Source organism: Glycine soja, chromosome 19, assembly GCF_004193775.1.
Source record: "Glycine soja cultivar W05 chromosome 19, ASM419377v2, whole genome shotgun sequence".
In the NCBI taxonomy this organism is placed as follows: Eukaryota; Viridiplantae; Streptophyta; class Magnoliopsida; order Fabales; family Fabaceae; genus Glycine; species Glycine soja.
The window spans coordinates 6,849,877-6,871,907 of NC_041020.1; the positions used below are offsets into that span (position 1 = coordinate 6,849,877).

The 22,031-nt window shown below is 32.5% G+C and overlaps 1 protein-coding gene across 1 annotated transcript; it reads right to left on the bottom strand.

Moving 5' to 3' along the window:
• Positions 1-580: 580 nt before the first annotated feature.
• Positions 581-8,059, bottom strand: LOC114400761 (thylakoid membrane protein slr0575). The gene is made up of 9 exons (XM_028363389.1): positions 7,670-8,059; positions 5,818-5,864; positions 5,621-5,723; positions 5,324-5,410; positions 4,476-4,559; positions 3,905-3,958; positions 2,759-2,839; positions 1,328-1,373; positions 581-835 (listed from the first exon to the last, which is right to left on the bottom strand). The coding sequence occupies exons 1-9, from the start codon at positions 7,931-7,933 to the stop codon at positions 765-767; spliced, it is 837 nt and encodes a 278-aa protein (XP_028219190.1). The 5' UTR covers positions 7,934-8,059; the 3' UTR covers positions 581-764.
• Between the last annotated feature and the right edge of the window lie 13,972 nt (positions 8,060-22,031).

Genomic DNA, 22,031 nt, shown 5'->3' on the forward strand with positions numbered 1-22,031 from the left:
AGTATTTCTTTAAAAAAATACTAAAATTTAAGATAAACAATTGAAATTTGAAATCACTTTTTCATTAGTTTGTTAACAGAAAAGGGGATGATCGTAAAAATTATAAAGTTCAATTAGAATGAAATTAAAATTTATGTCTATTTGCAAAAAGAAAATAAAAGTAAAATTATAGGGATTTGATTATTCTTTTTTCGAAAGAGTAAATAAAAAGTCCCATGAAATGAATCATCAAAATCTCAAACTTCAATCGTGTATCCCAACTCATTTAGGTTGTTTGAACCAAGTGACTTAAGTAATTTAGGTGGAGACTTTACTGCCAAATTGCCAAAACCAAGCAAAACTAAGTTATATGTAGGATCAAAGGATTTTGCCAACATGCGAGCACACTTAACTAATAAACTGCAAGTGTAATGCCATTTATAATCTGATATGCCAAGATTTTTTTTGCTAGAATCATTCTGAGAGCCAGACTTGAGCAATCTCATGTTTCAAATAATTTCAAAACTAGTTTCCAAGCAAATTTTAGTTTTATAAGTTCCTGTATATCAAATGTAAAATAGCATAAATAAAGTGATCCTCATTAGCTTGGCAATTCCTTTCCAAATGCTATTTTTCTTCTTTTCTTGTATGTCAAAATGTACACTTGATACAATGACTTGATACTTTTGAGCATAATATTTTTTTTTTTTACATATTTTACAGGACCTAAGTCCTGTAATTGACTAAACCATGCAACATGGAAGAGGATAAAACGGTCCATAACTTCATGAAGGAGAAGCATTGGGGTCTGTATTGGAGATAAGTCGAACCTCATACAAATCTTTCTCACCCTTACCTGCACCCAATTATTATGTAAGAATGCATTCACCCATTTCTGCACATTCTGTGCATTTTCATGGGTTAAACTATTCACTTGGTTCCTATAGATGTTCTCATTTTACGTTTTAGTCCCTATACATGCATAGAAGTTTGGCCCCTATTGTTAACACCGTTAAATGCTGCTGTTGCTACAAAATTTTCTGAAAGGTATAAAACCACTAGAAAATATGGAAAACTTTCTGTTGTTGTTTTATACAGAATTTTTTTATAGTGGTTTTACACTGCCAGAAATTTATTGTAGCCAAACACCAACATCGTTAGCCACATTAGTAACGGTGTTAACGACAAGCACCAAAGTCAACTTTTATGCATGTGGAGGGACTAAAATTTACAACTCTCATATAGAGACTAAAACTTCAAATGGACCACTATAGGGACCAAATGAATAGTCTAATTACTAAGCATTAGCAATTTAGCACACAAGCAGAGTATAGATTTTCAGACTCACCAATTTCAGCTGTAATTCCTGGCCCAAAGAATGAAGTAAATTTGGCCTAAACACAATGGAAGATTAAGAAAAAGTTAGCACCAATATCTTTAATATTAAAACCCCAGAGGATTTAAGAATTGCAGTGAATAGGAATTGGATTAATTCAATTCCAAAAGCAGCAGTCCTCCAAGGTTAATGCTTTCTGTCTGTCTATAATATGGTTATGCATAGGGATAACCTGTTATGAAGAGTACATTTTATCTCTTGATAATTGTTTTAACTTCTATGCAATTTTGGAGTTTATAAAGTGAAGGATAACTCCAAGGAGTTGTAGGTTTTTTTTTTTCTTTTCTACCAACAGGGCTCATAAATCATAACTATTCCTCTTACTACAGAATGTTTACCTAGCCAACATTTAGATTTGGCTCTACCCAAATTTATCTGGTTTACCCCAACATTTTCATCTTGTACAGCTGTAACTGTAACTGAGCAGTTTTTGGATATCAAACAGATAGAATAGGTTGGGACTGGTTTATCTTATTCCCTATCCAACTCAAAATTTTGATAGGGTCATATATTTGAACTTAGGTCGATGATAGGCGGGACAGACTGGATCAACTTAATTTGTGCATGATATATCGATATTAATATTATATATAACTAAACTACCAAACTAAAAGAAGTAAGAATAACGAATGTATATTTATAATATATATATATATATATATATATATATATATATATATATATATATATATATAATATTATGAAACAAATATTATCAATATATGCAAAATGTAAGATTTAAAAGATATAGGACACCGAGACAACTGAAATAAAACCTAAATCAGCTCTCAACATTCTGAGTCTAATTTCTAAAACCAAACATGTCAAATTAGTTTGGTGCAGGCTGAGTTAATGGGATTGTATAGGTTATAAACACCCTTAATAGTCATAGAACTCTATATTACCTAGTTTTATATGTCTAAATGTCTAATCAAACTCTTTGAAATACTTCCAGTGAAAAAAAAATTGGGGTAGGACTTTGAAGAAATTTTCTGTTTGTAGGCATTTGGTGCTTTGGTTAGAGTGGAATGCTTAAGCTTTGAACTGACAATTTATATCATCGGAACCTTTTTTAGCACAAGGATTGTGAATTGGATTTTTTTTTTTGATTAAAAATACAAGGTAAAATGAGATTTAGGTTTTGGTATTACTGTCCTTTGATTCTTTTCTGATTTTCCCTTCTCTGAGTTTTTTTAAACTCCACTCCCCTCACTGCCAAAAAAATTACAAGCAAAAAGATTGCAAGAGTTATCTAGTTTCTAGCACTTTTGTTCTCTCCAAGATCCAAAGAGTCCCATTATCTTCATGAACATGTGAAAAAAATGAAATAAAATAAAATTTATATAATTAAAAATATATGCTCCAGGAAAGAAAGCTGAATACCTGTCTTTGTTCAAAATCTGACAACTGCAGAGCCTTGGCCTCAAAAACTAAAACCAAACAGTATTTACCATCTTGCGTGACCTAAGAAGTAACCACATCACCAGAGAGGGTTAATATAGGAATGACCAGAGTCTAGTTAATAAAAATAATTCTCTAACTAACATGCTAGGTAGCCTCTCAGATCAACAGAGATTGTTGCATGAAGAATAATAACAGGTTACCATTTCAAAAGTATTACGGATTTCCCTTTTATATACAGAATATTAGACTAGACTAGAAGGTTTTCGTACTAATGACAAAATCCTGAGAAACCAAAATGGGTTAGGTAGGCCAATTCTATTTAAATCAAAAAACAATGTTGAGGTGATCTAATCATAAGACAAAGAATAGATGCTGGAGACTAGAGCTTGCCTATTAGCAGCATTGATTCAAGGAAAGGCTTTAATAGAAATTTCATGAAAAAAATAATAAATACATTACATAAAAGATTGAATGATTTAACGGAAAAGATAGCACAAATGCCAAAAGTGCTAAATTAAATTAGACTAGAATTCAAAACATGTTCTATTTTGGACTTTAAAGTTTAAATTACTAAATGTCATGCGGATTCAAATGGAATTTCAAGACCAATATAAATGCATCTAGAGTGAATTAATAAAAGAATTACGAGTAGCTTTTATACTCTGAACCAACAGAAATACTCTGAGATGACCAAAAAAGACAGAGACAATACAAAAGGTATTTAGAAGAATCTCTCGGGGCTCAAAGACGACCTGGGAGATTGAGCTTAATCAAAATGAACCTTGTGAAAGGGTATGCAGATTGTTGAGGTGGCCAGGTGGGTAGCAGCTACAAGGATAGAGGTTATAGGCTTAAGATGTGGTAAGACTCCATGATATACCAAGAAAAGTTAGAACAAATATAGTTAAAGCACACCAAAAAACATATATGCAAGTTTAAAGCAGCTCATGGACGGGATAGACCATGGTGTAAGTATGAGAGAAGAGATATGAACCAGTACCATAAATATACAAATTCTACCAATTTTTCTTTTAAATAAAATGAGATATATGCCATTATTTTCTTTTTCCGTATTTCCAAATGATATATTATGTAATGAAAAAAAATTCATAATGACATGCGCACTTCTTCACGAATCGATTGTAAAACAGGAGCACTTCTCCTTGGTATTCCTCCTCCCTGAAACAAAAAGCAGATAAAATTGTCTCAGAACTGAAGAACATATCGCGGGCTGCAGAAGAAAGATTAAATCACACTTGCAACAAGGGAAAACAGTGGCAGCCTTAGTATTCAGCTAATGCTGCCGGTATGGATGAAGATTGTTATTCATGTGTATTTGCCTAATAGTTAAAGCTTTTACGATAGTTGGTTCATGACAAAGATATCAGAAAGTATTAAGAACGATTCATTTTGCCCCTGTTCGGAACCAGTTCACCTAAATTTAAGGTGTAGGGCGCAGGCTTCGAAATGGGTTATTATTTGTAACAGACACATAACATATTGTCAAAACATGATTCAGGTTCAAGTATTGTGTTGCATTTCAAACACATGTAGAGAACAAAGAGAGAAAATGTTACTTTTATGTTTCATTGAATTCCTCAAAATATGAAAATGGAAAAATAAATAATATACAAAAATGTTACTTTTATGTTTCATTGAATTCCTAAAGCATAATTCACTAATTCAAATAACATACTTGGCCATACTGAAATATCCGTTTCAATGCCTCATCCAAATGCTGCTCATCTCCATAGCGATATCTGGTAACATCGCTCTTCACCTGGGAAAGCACAAGATGGTCAATAATACATTTAATATTCAAAACAATCTAGGTTAGACAGACTAGCAGTGGGTAGATATTAGTGATTAGAGGAAAGATTGAATCTAATGGCAATAAACAAGCAAAATACATTTTGAAAATCATGGAGGGATTTGATATTGAATGAGCAACTATTTCCTAGAATGAAACTAATTTTGCTTAGAGAATGGACAGCTGTATGTCATTCACGAGGATGCTGCTCAAAACAGACTCAGTACTACAAGGTTAGGATTGCCAACAAATGAGTCCAGAACAAACATCGGCAACCTAACAGGAACAATTAATAAATGAGTTGAATCTAGTTAAAATCCTGCAACCTAAATAAATCCACATTTTATGTCTGGTTAGTGGTGTATATATGGTTTGACTCGTGCATGTTGGCCAATTAAACTGTTGAGCCTTTTAGAATATAAATTGAAAATGACCATTTTACCTAAGCAATTAGAAAATACTAGAGATGCCAAATTGGCAATTTTAACCCTCGATATAAATGAGCAGAAACTAGACATCCCATTATGTGCTTCCTTTAAATTACCCAATCTTGATTGCTATTAGATAAATGGTATAAAAGAAAAGTGTTGGGCATCTTGGAATTTATTTGCACAATAAATAAATAAGTTAAATAGGCAATGTCAAGGTTAACCTTTCAATAAGTCAGCATTGTCATGGTGTATTTTAAAATGACACCAAGCCAGGTGGTAAGCATGAATCTATGATGAGATTACCTGTTTAAGAATTGGAGTTGCACATTTTTCCCTCAAGCTTTGAGCATCTGAATATGTTAGGCATGGGACTGGCTTGAGTTCTGCATACTGCAAAAAACATGGCCCAATGACAAAATATGAAGAATACAAAAAAGATGTGGCCCACAGGAGCCTCCATTAAAACACCAATGCACAAATAAAAACCATGAAGCAACTGCATGGACATTAGGAAGGGGAACTTGTAACATGACTCTGCACAATTTGTAAAGATGAACCTCCATCTTATAAATTTATTCACATTAGTAGAACTTTCTTCACCTTGAGTGCCATTCCAATAATTGCAAGAGGGAAGCCATAAGTTAACATTATAGCTGACCATTCAGATCCAGGGAGAATATTAAAATATGCCCCAAAACCGTAGCTGCATGAAACAAAAAGATCAACATAAGTAACAGAAGCACTTAATGTATTTTATGAAATCAATGAAGAAGGTGAAGAAAGAAAATAAAACTCACGACAAGAGTGAGAGTCCAACACCTAGACCAATCACACCAAATGAAAGCTGCAACCATTTAACAATATTTTGAGAATAAATAACATAAACTTTATGTTGTGAGGGCAAGCACAAGCACATAAAGCAGTGAATCAGCAAACTGAGATGAGTGACATGAACCACAGAACCAGAACTTCAACTATATTCAAGGGTTTCCTCAAAGAGTAGGAAAATATTACAGAAAAATCACCAATTCACTGTCAAGAGACAGCTAGGAAGAGATCACACCTGCAATGTGTGTAAATCCATCCAAGCCATAGTATATATCAACAGTAATTCAATATTTCTTTTCTTACTTCTCTGAGCAAAAACCACTGCTGTCGAATACTTCTCAAAATACTAATATATAAAAAGTAAAGCACAAGATACAGAGATCCACCCTTGTCTCATAAATCTATGTACTATTAATTGTATATGTACCCTCTAAAAAATAAAGCTTTATTTCATTAATTATACACCTGGATTCTCTGTTAGTGTTAAAATAACGAGAAGTTTGTTAGTAAAAGCACATAGTAACTTCTAAAGTAACTAGTGAACCCCATAATCCCTATCAATGAAAGGAAATCTTTAACACACAAATACAGAAAGGTCACATTATTTATAGTTTGTTTCTTACTTTAACATACATAATTTCTTATTCACACAAATCCTTTAAATCAAGGAAGGAAGTAAAAATAATAGGACATTTTTGCAATTAGTTGTGGTAACAGAAAATAAAAAACACTTCTCAAATTTGGCATCTTGTTGGTTGTATTTGAATAGACAACTTGATTAAGGCTCTATTTGAATAAACCTCTATAAGCACTTAAAGGAGAATAAAATAAAAAGGTAAAAGGAATTGAATTTTCCCATAGGTTAAAATCAACTTAACTTGTATAAAAACTCTCTCATTTAACTTCTTCAAAAGTTGAAGTGTATACATTGATTTTAACATATGGGAAAAAGTCAATACATCTTACCTTCTTATTTTCTACTACTACAAGTGTTTATAGAAAAATTTATCCATACAAGGTCAAAGTGCTTATCATGTGAGAACTTTTGCACAAGTTATTTTAGTAAGGTATCCTAACGAGGTGAGAATAGTTTATGGACATGTCATAAGCTACTTTTACAAGTTCTTTCAAACATTTATACAAGTGTAAACAATTAAGTATAAGACTATAAGTTATTTCTGTAATTGAAGAGGAAATACAGTCAAATTGTTTTCAAGTAAATTGTAAATTATTTTCATAAGTTATTGTGTTGGAGATCCACATTTAGTAGTAATATGGACAAGATAGTATATATAAGCGGGGACAACACTCACATTTATGTTGAATTAGGTACAAACCCTAAATTATAAGGTGGTATGAGGTATCAGAGTCAATCTTATTGGTTATTGTTAAGCCTATTGTGTCATAAGTTATTTCTTTTAAACACTATGCTTGTGTTATAAAGGCTTTCACTACTCGTGATTAGTCAGGTCGTGACAGAGATTATTTTTTACGTACAAGGTTTTAAAGAAAGGGTCCGTGACCGTTATTCGGGCCACAACATCTAGGTTTTCAACTGTTCACAACATCAAGGTTTTTAACTGTTTACGATCACAAACGAGACTACATCGGCTACATTTGTCCGTCATATCAACAAACTTGACGAAACCACAACGCGACCACGACAGATTTAAAACCTTGGTTACTGATAAAGCCGGTTATTATTCGCAGCAGTAACATATTTAACAAAAAAAAAAAAAAAAGTAAATAAGTTCTTCTAAACTCATCCTAAAACTAATTGAACAGAATAAGCGGGTTCCAGTGAGGAACAAAAAGACCGACCTTAGAAACGGAGAAGCCATCGTCGGAAACGACGGAAGATTGTGCGGTGGAAGAATCAACGGCTCTGGGAATGAGGCTCAACTTGGAGCTGAACCGCTTACTATCGCCATTACCATTCGACACAAACACGGATCCAAGTTGAACCGGAACGGGTCGCGACCGAGTCGGGTAGCTGAGTCGGGGACGAGTCGAATGCAGAACAACGCAGAGAAACCGGTGACCGGAGCAGACGGTGGCCCCACCTGGCATCGCAAACACACACATACAACAGCGGAAATGCGCTTTTGCTTTATCGCTGGGCTCTTTCTTTGTTTCTTAGCCAACAGAAACAGAAAAAACAGAGTAAGAGGAAATGAAGGAGCTGCTCCTCAACCGCCAAAATTTGGGGTACGTGGCCTCCTTATCTTTCAGATAATTTATCGATAAAATAAACTAAATAAGTAAATTCGAGTGTTGTTTTGCTTATTGCTTTTAAATAAGATTGTGGCTCCTTATTTTCTTCTTTTTCACCACACAGAAAGTATAAATAATTTAAAGATTTTCATGGTCTGTTGTTTTATTAAATAATGACTAGTTTTTTTACATGTGTGATGCCTAAGATCAACAAAGAGTTTGAGTGTCTTAATTTAAATTTTTTATTTAATTATAAAATAAAACATAAATGTGCCATAAAATATGATAGTTTTAGCATTTTTTTTATCTAGTGCAATATAAATAGAATGTATAATAGTTTTAAAATATAATTTTTATACTTTCAAATTAAAAAGAAGAAGGATATTTTGATATAAAAAATTTTAAACATCATTGTATATAAAAGTTGTATAAAACAAATTTAAATATAAATATGTAAGTGTATTTTAACATCCAAAAATCGATTATCATAAAAAAAATCTTGTCCTAGTATAGTTACCAAGAAATTTGAAAATAGCCAACAAACTTTGATGTAGAAGTCATTTGAGGTCAGTCTTAAGAATTTTGAAGTTCTACAGACATTCACGCTTAAGCCAAGAGTGATTTTTGCTTAAGTGAAAATGTCTGTAAAAAATTGTGGTTGTTAGATTTCAGGCTTAAGTGTAGATGAATATAGGCTTAAGAGTGAGTAAGCTTAAACATATGTGGATCTAGGCTTAAGCGTAAGTTCACATAGGCTTAAGTGAGGATGTTTATCAAGTTTACTTTGGTGCATTTCAATTAAAATTCAATCTTAAATGCTTCTTGAGATGTATATGAACCTTAAATGGAATGAATGAAGTTGATATATCTTATTATTCTTATATAATTCACATTCATATGTTGAGATTGATGTTCAATTATGAAAACTTGAGGTGTGAAAAGTCTCATGATGTTTATATGAACCATGAGAGTTCATGATTGGTGAAAATGATGTGAATGATGAATCGATGATAAGTTGAATGAGATATGCATGATGAATTAATGATGATTTGAGTCTATATGAATATTGTTTGATAAGGTGAATGCATCCATGTTGATAAAATGATGATAATGGATGATAATCTTGTCTTGTAACCATCCTTATGTGTTAGAAAGGTTAATTATATCCTTTGGGAAGCTTTTGTTGTTGTTGGAAAATTATATACTTGGGAGGATGAGTTTCATGCTAGAACTCCATCTCACTAAAGTGACCCGAGGTCTCACCTAGTGGGATAACTTTTGTTGTTGTTGGAAAATGATATACTTGGGAGGGTGAGTTACATGCTAGAACTCCACCTCACTAAAGCGACTCGAGGTCTCACCTAGTGGGATAAATTTTGTTGCTGTTGGAAAATGATATACTTGGGAGGGTGCATTCCATGCCAAAACTCCACCTCGTCCGCGTCATTATCTTGACGCATAGCTTACTACCTTCAAGGTGGCATGAAAGTCACAAAGAACACATCTTCCTTGAAGTTTCGCCTTTTAGCTAGAAATTTCATGAACTTCATATAATCTGGAAGGACATTCCAAATCATTTCAAGAAAGGTGTTAGTTATTAAAGAAAGATGGCACTTAAGGTTTCCTCATGCTTTCCTTGCCTTCCTTTCTTGTCAATCAGTTGATGAGGAAGGTTATTGCTTTGGAGAATATTTTCTTGTTGGTTTTCTACTGTTGAGTACTTCTCCCATTGTTGTTGTGCTTGTTCCCCATCTTTCTCCTCATCTTTTTCTCTTGACTCATGCTCTTTTACATGGCTTTTCTTTTGAGCTTCAACCTCTACAAAGGATTTTTCTTGTCTGACCATAAATTGAGTCACTGCTTCTGCCAGCTCACCAACTTGGATTTCTACACTTTGGAGTGCTCGTTGAGTTGATTTAGTTGTTTCCATGAATTGCATCAACAATTTATCCAGATTGGATCCTCTTTCTGCTTCATTTTGATGGTAAGGTTGTAACTTTGGTCCCCCGTGAAAGTTTTCTATTGAGTAGCTCTTACCAAAATGAATTTCATGATTTTTCATTGAGTTTTGATTAGCTTTTGAGCTCGCATGGTATGCCATGAATTCCTCGAACACACTTTCAAGATTAGGAGTTCTTTCTTCTTCATATTGATTGTAAGGACTTAACTCCTGTTCCCACTCTTGATCGTGTGTCATCAAGATATTCATTTTACCCCTTAAAAAGCTCTAAATCTCATGGAACTAAATCATCTGCAGAAGATTTGCTATGTATACAAAGCACTAACAAAAGCAGCAGTCATCAAGTCAAGAGAAAAACAAACATAAACAAAAACAAAAATTCACAAAAACAATAAAAGAATAACAAATAAAGAATAGACACCTAAAAATGAGCTAACTTTCCAAATAAAAAGAAGTTCTCCGGCAACGGCGCCAAAAACTTGTTCGCAACCGGCAAGTGTATCGGATCGCACAAGTAGTATAAAACGGTAAGAACCGAGTATCAAACTCTCGAGGAACTTGTGTTATCTGACAAGCTATTTCGATAAATAGGCGTCTGGTATGAAAATATGATTGTGGTTATGAACAGGTATTTAAACTATTTAGGCAAAAAGAAAGAAAATCACGCAAGAAAAATACTGTGTAAAAACAAGTAGAGAATGTATTGGTCTTCTTCATAGGTTCCTGATGCTAAAAAGGATGTTCTCTATCTAACAATGCTCATACGTTCCTATGTTGTCTCCTGGACTGCTAGACCCCAATTCCTTATGATAGCCTAGCCTAGTCCTGATCAAGCCTCGTCCGCAGATTCCTCTTGTAAGACTAAACTCAACCAAGACCGCATTAAGACACGCATACACAACTAAGTTCTTGTACCCCGATTCCTCGTGATAGCACAACAACTTAGTCCCGTACTATCATGGAATTTAGAATCAGACCAATTTCCACTGTTGAATGACCCTAACAAAGCATGCATCTACGTGATCAAGGTAAAAGCACACTGGAATGAAAAGCAGATAGCACAGAGAACACACAAAACATCATTACATAGATAGAAATATATTTACATCAGGTGCCTACAAGGAAGATCCAACAGAGGATTTAGTTTTCCATAGTCCGAAAACCTTCTTTACAACAAAGAGAAGAACAAAATGAAAGACTGCAAAAACACAAGTGGTGAGGATGTCTCCTTCACCTCTAGGATCTCATAATCACTCACAAACTCATCTCAAGCTCTTAAAACTCGCGTCTCTGCAAATCTTCACACAGCAAAATCTCTCAGAACTCTCTAGAACTTGGACCTTTCTCTCTCTAGAACCTTTGTGCATGCAGAGCTTCTCACGAAAAGTGCCAAACTCCCTTTGCAAATTTGATTTCAGGCTTAAATAGCGGGCCTTGTTCGTGCTCGTGCACTTAGCGCAGATCTGGATCACTTAGTGCGCATAAGTGGATTTTGGTTTAGTGCGCTTGTTTTGCTTAGCGGATGAGTTAAAGCGGTGCACTTGATGACTTGGAGCAATGCGCTTAGCGATTTGATAGCTCATCTTCTTCTGGATTCTTCCTTGTGCTTAGCCACTGAAGGTTGCGCTTAGCGAATTCTCGCTAAGCCAACATCTTGGCTTAGCGAAAGAGTGAAAAATAGCACTTTGCCAAAGTTACCTATTTAACCTGAAATTGAGATAAATTGATTATTAAACGCACAAAACAAAAGTATAAATCATCTATTACCTATATTTAACAAAAAATACTTATAGTATTACAAAACAACTATAAATTGGAGAAGTTTGATATAATATACACAAGTTTTATACACAAAAGTTAGTCGTATTCATCGACTAACAGGGGTACCTGCCAATGGTACTCTGACGCTCAAGTTAGATCTCGGATAAGAGCAAAAAACAAGTATTTAATATAATGTGAACAAACTTACCTCGATATTCCCACAACTATTTATTCCTATTTTAATGGGCATTGGTACATCATTACCATTTTAGGTAACGCTCTGATAATTGTCATTAAGGTTTATGTTAATAACCCTAATGATTTTTACTTACAGTAATCATGCTTTATGGTTTAGGTCGTGATTCTTTATCTTTGGGTATTTGCATTCTCGACTAGGTCAAGTATCGATCACCATGCTAAGGACCTAGTCAAGGGCCACAATAGTTTTTAGGGGATGTTCAGGTATTTGGCCATGCTGATTATCCTGATGCTTTAAGCATGGTTTAGATCACCTAGAAAATTACTAGGAGCTCTTGATAATTTTTTTCCAGGTAGTGGAATAGTTGACAACTAGAGATAAGCAAGTGCTTAACAAAGCCAATGAGATATACCCACTTGAAGAACTCCATTCCAAGCACTTGAACTTTTCAATCTGAATGTCTTTAACCAAAGTGGTCATCAATGGGAATATTGTGAGCTATTAGAAAGGGTAGCCAATTATGCCCAAGGCGTTTCGTTAGTTGTAAAAGTTTTGGCCAGTCTTCTTCGTGGAAAAAATAAGGAATTCAAGAATGGGAAAGTTTGATTGGCAAGCTTAAAAAAGTGATATTTATTGAAAGCATAAACCGGTAAATATGGGCGATCTAAAATCTTTATTGAAAGACAATGAAAGTGATATTTCAGTGGCTTTTGAGTTAGGAAGGATGAAAAACAAAGCTCTTATAACATTCCATGAGGATCTATGCATGATAGTTTATAAGAAATGACTTGGGAGATTGTTCGTCAAGAGTCCATTGAAGATCCTGGAAGCCGCAATCATTTGTGGGATCCACATGATATTTATGAAACACTAAAAAATGATCAAGTTAAAGCATAACCAAATGCTATATCTTTTGTAATATTTGAATTTTTTCTAGTGAAAATCGAGAAATATGGTTTTGATGATGTTAAAAAAATTGTTCTACATTGATTTGTTTATTTGTTAATTTGTTCTTGTATATGCTTATCAATTGTTAATATGTTATAATCCTAAGTAGAACCTTTTCCCAATGTTCTTTTTCTTTGTTAATTTGTTCTTGTATATGCTTATCAATTGTTTGTTTTGTTGTCAATCTCTTTTCTAGTTTAATCCACTTGGTCATATTAATTATATGTTCGCGATTTGTTTCATGACTCTTAAGTTTGGAACCAAGATTCTTCCAATCTTTAGTCCCTTCATTTGCTAGTTGACTAACATTTGTTGAACCAAATAACTTACAGCAAAAACAATACACTTTGTCTAAATCTTTAGAATAAACTAGCCATCTTCTATCATGTTTTTCTCCATTTGACAGTGTTCATTGATAACATGATAAATAAAAATATCTATTATTTTCATCTTTTGGATATTGAAAATTGTCATGTCTGATAGGACCATTTTCTATCATTAAATCTCTAAATTTTCCATCAATATTTTTCCATAGTCCTGGGTCATAAATATTTGTAGGTACTCCACTAGAAGTGTTATTATGCTCAACATTCCCTTCTACTCCTATTTCTAAAATATTGTATTCTAGTTCTTGATTGAAATTATGACTATTTGTGTTGTCAGTATTATTTATAGGTGGTTGTTCTATCACGTTTTCACCATTGTCAGTATTATCTATAGGTGGTTGTTCTATAACATTTTCCTCGTTGTCAGCATGATCTATCAGTGGTTGTTCTATCACATTTTCACCTATTGAACTTGCTTCTGCGTCATTTTTATGAATAATAACAAATTTATCAAGGGCACGACGTTGAGATTCAATTAGCTTTTCAACTTTTCATTTTTTCTTTAATTTTTCATAACCAGATTCATACTTTCTATTTGACATTTTCTTTTGTAAATAATCAAAATAAAAAAAACTAAATATTAAATAAATCTAAATAAACTAAACTCTAAAATAAATATAGAAAATGATGATCGATGAACAGAATGATAGAACCTGGAATTGGAAACAGACAGAGATTTTGTTGTTTAGATGTTATGTCAGGCGCAAGGGTGCTACGTGATACGTGTTGCATTGATGTGTACCCAGAGTCATGCCCGTGAAATGAATCGTTCCACCAATCCCCCGGGATGGAGATGAAAGGCTTCGTATGCGGGACGTCGGGATGTATACGGTTTATACGCGTTTAGAATCCAGACGATGTCAAATCCAGAGAGGTTGAGCCGCGGAGACAAAGTTTGATCAATAGACAATAGGTTTCATTCAAGGAAAAGAGAAGAATAGATTTTTTTTTATTAACAGAAGATGAGGAGATGAAAAAACATGAAAAATGGAGTCTGGAGAGTGAGATACATTAGTTAGGAAATTGGGATGGGTTAAAGGAAAGTTAATAGGGATTTACTTTTTTGGGATAAATAAAATACTTTAAATGGCATTAATTGTGATATTAGTTAATTTTTAAAAAGATTATATTGATTGACTAATTTTTAGGGAAGAGAGAGATTCTAAATTATTTTATTTTAATCAGTTAAAATTTGTTAATAGTTAGTAATAAAAAAATTTAAGGGCCTAAAACTTTTTTTTAGGGCCTTAGACTGATGCCTAATTTGCCTTTCATCTTGCATGGCCCTGTTGACAGTGTTCGTTGATAACATGATGAATAGAAATATTTATTATTTTCATCTTTGGGATATTGAAAATTGTCATGTCTGATAGGACCCTTTTCTATCATTAAATCTCTAAATTTTCCATCAATATTTTTCCATAGTCCTGGGTCATAAATATTTGTTGGTACTTCACTAGAAGTGTTATTAAGCTCAACATTCCCTTCTACTCCTATTTCTAAAATATTGTATTCTAGTTCTTGATTGAAATTATGACTATTTGTGTTGTCAGTATTATTTATAGGCGGTTGTTCTATCACGTTTTCACCATTGTCAGTATTATCTATAGGTGGTTGTTCTATAACATTTTCCTCGTTGTCAGCATGATCTATCAGTGATTGTTCTATCACATTTTCACCTATTGAACTTGCTTCTGCGTCATTTTTATGAATAATAACAAATTTATCAAGGGCACGACGTTGAGATTCAATTAGCTTTTCAACTTTTCATTTTTTCTTCAATTTTTCATAACTAGATTCATACTTTCTATTTGACATTTTCTTTTGTAAATAATCAAAATAAAAAAAATTAACTACATATTAAAGAAATCTAAATAAACTAAACTCTAAAATAAACTCTAAAATAAATATAGAAAATGATGATCGATGAACAGAACGATAGAACCTGGAATTGGAAACAGACAGAGATTTTTTTGTTTAGATGTTGTGTCAGGCGCAAGGGTGCTACGTGATACGTGTTGTATTGCTGCGTACCCAGAGTCATGCCTGTGAAATGAATTGTTCCACCAATCCCCCGGGATGGAGATGAAAGGCTCCGTACGCGGGACGTCGGGATGTATGCGATTTATAGGCGTTCAGAATCCAGACGATGTCAAATCCAGAGAGGTTGAGCCGCACAGACAAAGTTTGATCAATAGACAATAGGTTTCATTCAAGGAAAGGAGAAGAATAGATTTTTTTCTATGAACAGAAGATGAGGAGATGAAAAAATATGAAAAATGGAATCTGGAGAGTGAGATACGTTAGTTAGGGAATTGAGATGGGTTAAAGGAAAGTTAATAGGAATTTACTTTTTTGGGATAAATAAAATACTTTAAATGACATTAATTGTGATATTGGTTAATTTTTAAAAAGATGATATTGATTGACTAATTTTTAGAGAAGAGAGAGATTCTAAATTATTTTATTTTTATAAGTTAAAATTTGTTAATAGTTAGTAATAAAAAAAATTTAGGGACCTAAAAAAAAATTTTTTTTTGGACCTTAAACTGATGCCTAGTTTACCTTACATCTTGCAAGGTCCTGTTTATGGTGTTACTTGCGGTAGAGACCATTGCCAAATTCTTCCATGTACAAGCTAGTTAAGATAAGGATGTTAGGCAATAATTCTATTTTATGATCAGTCTGCAGCCACACAAAAATTTTGTTCACCTTGACTCCTTGAGCCTTTTGAAAGTATGTATCTCATTTATGTTTCTGTACAATGTCTTAGTAAAAGAGGGACATCATGTTCAATCCCCTAATTTATCTTTTAGAACTAAATGTTTTCATATTTAATGCGTGTTATGTATTTCCGAAATTTAAGATGAGTCTTATACTTAGAAATGTTGCAATTTGATGAACCTTCACAATTTTTTAGATTAAAAGACATCCTTATTGAATAACCAAGGTTAAGGAAAAAATATCCTGATTAACCTCAACAACATCTTGATTAATATTATTTATCAAAACCTTGTGAAAGAAAGAAAAAGCTTTGAAGCAGGGGAGAGCGGCAAAATGGAGGCAGGATAACAATAGAATATAAACAAGGCTTACTTTAGTGTTATTATTTTCTTTAAAATTTATTTTAGCTTACGTGGCTTTTGTTGTACGTTTTTTTTGTAAGAAGCGTTAAAGCATTTGTTTTGTACTAACTTCTAAGATATTTGACATTCAAAAAGAATACTAATTTAGATGACAATTTTTTTTTTATAAGAAATATGAATTTATATTATAATGAAGGGAGCACTAGGAGTACTCCAACCCATTACAAGAATGTCTCAGATGAGATAGTTTCAAACTTTACTACATAGAAAAGGTGAATTCCACCAATCTGAAATATTCGATCCAGTTACCCCTCCTACCTTTCCCATGAACCAGGCCCAACATATGTGCTTAATTTGATTGATAGTCTTGGGAATGTCTTTTTCCTCCTCCTTGAAGATGCTATTATTGCGCACCTGCCAAATGATCCACAAAGTAGCCAACCAAAACATAAAGGGCACCTTGTTTCTGCTAGTATTGTATTTGAGGAGCCTATCATATTCCCAAAAATGTTGAACTCCCCCCACTGTTATAACATCGACAATCCCAATCCAGCTCAAAATTTCTTTCCAAATACATTTAGAAAAATCACAGTGAAAGAATAAGTGTACAACATTTTCATCACAAGAATCACATAGAGAGCACCTACTATTATTAATGACCACATTCCTTCGAATTAAATTATCATTGGTTGACAATCGATCCAACAATAACCGCCAACAAAACAAAGCTACTTTGGATGGCACAGGAACTTTCCAAACTATAGATAGTATATCCAGTATATCGCTATTCATTTGTGTTTGATTTACCAAAGACATGGCAAAAGAATAGCAAGAACTTACAGTGAATAATTTGGAGTTGTGTAAGGACCACTTCCACCTGTCATGAGATTCTGCCACTAGATGCACATCAACCAGAATGGTCTCCAAAGAGTGAAGTGACTCTTCCTCATTCGGATTTAACTGTCTCTTCCAAGTCAAGCCCCACGTCCATTGGTCTCTCCTCCATGAACCAGATGACAATTAATTTTGATACCCTAAAATTTACTCAGTAGATATATGTAAATCTAAAGTCATGCTCATTATCCTTATTTTAATAAACCTAATGGATACAATATCTCAATATACTGTCTATTAAACTAATAGCACGTCAATGTTATTAAAATACTAATATTGGAAAAATCAATAATAAAAAGAACAATTATTAAAATAAAAATATATAAACTAAAAAACTTACAAATATATTCCAAGCTTGTCTTTTGGATATGGAAAATAAACTTCAATATTAGAACACATATAATGTTAGATATTAGACGATCCATCACTAGATGACTCGGACATCTCTTAAGGTGTTAATTAAAACAAAAATATAAATTTGTGTTAATCATTCTCTTATATGTAAGTCCAACATGTTTGGTGACTCGAAGTAATACCAGATGAGACTTATCTAATAATGGATACCTCGTCCAATGAAAACAAGAAGTACTTGTCTAGTTCACCTGTAACATCCCATTTTTTTTTCATAAAATAAATTAAAAATGATTTTATTTAAAATAAATAAAATTTTAAGAAAATAATAAGCTTTTTGTAATTAAATAATTAAGAGAAATAGTTTTATTAATTAAAATAATAGTTTTTAGATAAATAAAATAAATATATGTTTTTAGAAAAAGAAAATTTATTTATTCATTTGACAGGGAGTAAAATAGATTTTCTTTATATAAAATGATAAAATAAGGAAAAATAGAGTAAATAATAGGCCTAGGGTACCTTAGGTATAAATAGAGGCATGTCACTTTTTACATTGTGTCTACGTTCTCTCTTTCTCACATCCATTTTCCTTGTTTCTTCTCCCAAAACCATCTCGTTTTCCCGCATATACTCAAACCTGTCTTAGTAAAATGATCATCCCAAACTCATTAACCGTTGCATTATCGTTAAATTTGAACACGAGGTTAGGAACTTATTTTTGCACATACCCACCGTTGGAATTTTCGAGATAATGTTTGTGGTAGAAGAAATGTCCCTCGCACTGAACTTTCTCTTTTCTCGTATACACCCAAACTTGTCTTAGTAAAACTACAATCCTGGACTCGTTAAGCGTTGGATCATCGTGAAATATGGACACCACCTTCGGAAACCATTCTCTCACATTCTCACCGTTGGGATTTTTAAAATAATGTTTTTGCAGAGAGAAATTAGTCTCGCACGTTGACAGTGAAATGGAGGCTACAATCTCTTTTCCTTCTCTGTAGTACTTTGGAAATCCTAGCAGAACAATCAGAGGAAAAACTTGAGGAATCTTAGAGAACCACTAAAGATGTCGCTATCACTACCGCACTAGACACGTGAGCTCGCTTAAAAGTAATGGATGAGTTTATCACAATTTGGGTTAAAATGAACATGTGTAAGGATCCTTAGAGGACCAAATTTGGGTTTATTTTTGGATGTTTATTGTATTGAAATTCTTCCTATATGATTATGTGAAATTGTTTGAGGGGTTTTACTCCCCATGTTATGAAAAACATTTCCGTATAATTTATTTATATTTTGGACAAGAAGTACTGGATTAACATGCTAAATTGTTATAATGAGATTATAACATTTTTGTTGAGATTGAGCATATGTACAAAGTTGAACATGTGTTAATTTTTTAGATACACGTAAACATGTGATGATGGATTGTGACGTTGTGATATGTTAAAATTGTGGATATGAAATTTGGTTGTGAATAAGTGTGTGGTTAGCACTTGATGTGATAATACTTTATGTTGTAAGCTGTGAATTATATAATAACCCAACTAGTGTTTACAATGAGAAAAGTGTTTATGCGTAATGTTAAAGGAAAAGTGTAGGATTTCTAGTTAGAAACCCAAAGTGTTAAATTGTAACACAATGTGTTAAACGTGTTTGAAACATGAGTGTGAGGTCATGGGTATTGTATAATTCAATAGCAGTGTCTGCGTGCAAAAATTATTTTAGGGGTTGGACCTAAATCAAGAAGGTGAGACCCTAACGGATTCTTCGGAGTCTAGGCCTTGGGTATTGTATAATTCAATAGCGGTGTCTGCGTGCAAAAATTATTTTAGGGGTTGGACCTAAATCAAGAAGGTGAGACCCTAACGGATTCTTCAGAGTCTAGGCCTTGGGAGTAAAGACACTCCGTTTGAGTGCTCCTTTACGCCTATGTTGATCCTATATGATTGGAGCATTCTCGCAAAACAGAGTGACCCTGATTGGTCACCTTATGATTTTACTTAGTGAGAGTGACCTGACATACACATTATGTGGTGTGTCTTGTTATGTACTTTAAACGCTTCAGTGTAGTTTTTCACTGACAAGATATTACATTTCATATAGGCTTGAGTATTAGTATAATTGTTGCATAACATATGCTAATTGTTTATTATGAAGTTGGTGAATGTTATTACGTCTTGACCCGAGTGTGTGATTCATGTGTAATGTGATTGGTGATTGAAAAATAAATTTTAAATGATAAAGTGGTGAAGTGACGTGGATTGTATTAAGTTGAGCTATGTTATAAATACTTCTATAATTTATTTTGATCATGTTTTTGTTTATTTGTACTTTTTTTTAGAAATGTGATAAATCACTCCCTATATGTTATTTGTGCTTAGATTTTATGATGATCTCGAACCTTGTGTTTATGGGAGCAGATGACTAGGTAGATGACTTTAAAGAATCTCGTGCTAGAGGACGCTGGAACACAATGCTCTGATAGGATGTGATATTGGGGATGAATTTTATTTTAATTGCATGATGTCATTTTATTTTATTTTACTTCACTAATTTAACAAAAATTTTTTTGTAAACTTTGATGACCTTGTTCTGAGTCGAATATGTTTTTAATAAATTTTATTTGATAATAGTGAAGTGAATGTGAACTTTTTATCCACATGAATTTGTTTATTAGTATTTTTATATGTTTTATTTATTTATATGTATGTCGGGGTAAAGGATGTCACATCATCCAAGCAAAAATTGGAATAAACATTCCATTTGAATTATTAATTTATTCCAGTTCATATGATTTTATTTAAAAAGAATATATTTGCGAACCTATCTTTAATTTCCTTTTATATGTCTAATGATCATATTGAGTTATGAAAAATAAATATGGAAAGTCTTGATTCTATTAGACAAAAATGCACAATATCATCTTATTTCAAGAAACAAGATCAATATGCATAACAATCATATTATTCAATTTTGAAGATACTCTCCATAATTACGAGCTTCTCCCTACCTATAAATATACCATCAAAGATTGAAGAACGATGACGAACAAGAATAGAAAAACAAGAGTCATGAATCAAGAAACAAGAGAAAACAAAGACATTAGTTGAGAAATACACTGAGCATAAGAGAGTCAATTCTTTGTAATACACAAAATACTTGTGATAGATTAGAATCTTATTGTTAATTTACTAGTTGAGTGTTATAAAGAATCTCTGATTCTATATCAAACTTTTGTTTATGAATGTTAGAAGTGACTTAGTGACAAAACAATACTTGTGTATTCTTAGATTCAAGGAAAGTCTAAGGGTCGTGTTAATAGTAGCCTTGAGAATAATTGTAAGACAAGAGACACAGAAAAGAATACTTGTTGTAATCAACTTTGATTAGTGAAACCCTTTACCGGTTGGTAAAGGAGAATCGGACGTAACTCAAGTTGAGTGAACCAGTATAAAACGGAGTATTTTTACTACTCTTTTTTAGCATATCAATGTATTTTAAAGTTCATTGTTGACACATTTAGCACACAAGATTTTTACTAAAAATAAGTTTTATACATAACTAGACGACAATTCACTTTTAGTCATTGGACGAGAATGCTTATCAACTTGTTTATTATAACATCTTTCATTTTGAAAAAGTTTTATATTTTGACTAACACACTATTCAATCCCCTTCTGGTGTAATTTATTGTACAAAGAAGTTTTCATAAATGTCTTAACACAAAAGTTGAATTATCATCTTTTTAATGGATTTTAGTTTAGACTCAATGGAACAAATTAGAATTTTTAGTATATTATTAAACATGTACACAATTGATTTTTAATCATAGTATTTAATATTTTTTTCAGAACATATAATTTAATTAAATAATTAAATTTAATATAAAAAAAACTCTTATCATGTACTATGTCGCACGGATAATTTAACGTATTTTAATAAACTTAATTACTGCACCATATCTCATTATGTTTATTAAACTAATAAAGCATAAGTGTCATTGAAATACTAATATAAGAAAAAATAGTAAAAAAAAAAGAATCATTATTAAAAGTAAAATATAACTAAATTGAAAAAAAAAATCCAACCTTCAAACGAAGAAAATTCTTTTAACTTAAGTAAAGGGAAAACACATTGAAAACTAGAATCTTGTTTCTTTTAACTTAATTAAATTAAGAAAATCATATTGAAAACTTAGAATCTTGTTATAAAAACAATAAATATATTACACGAGTATGAGTATGCATAATATTTAGTATAACGTATTGATATCCACACTCGTACCTTTAAATTTTGTAAATAATTATTTATATACAAATTCAATTATTTTCAAAGATTTTGAACTGTGATACAGGCCATGATGTGAGATTTAGTC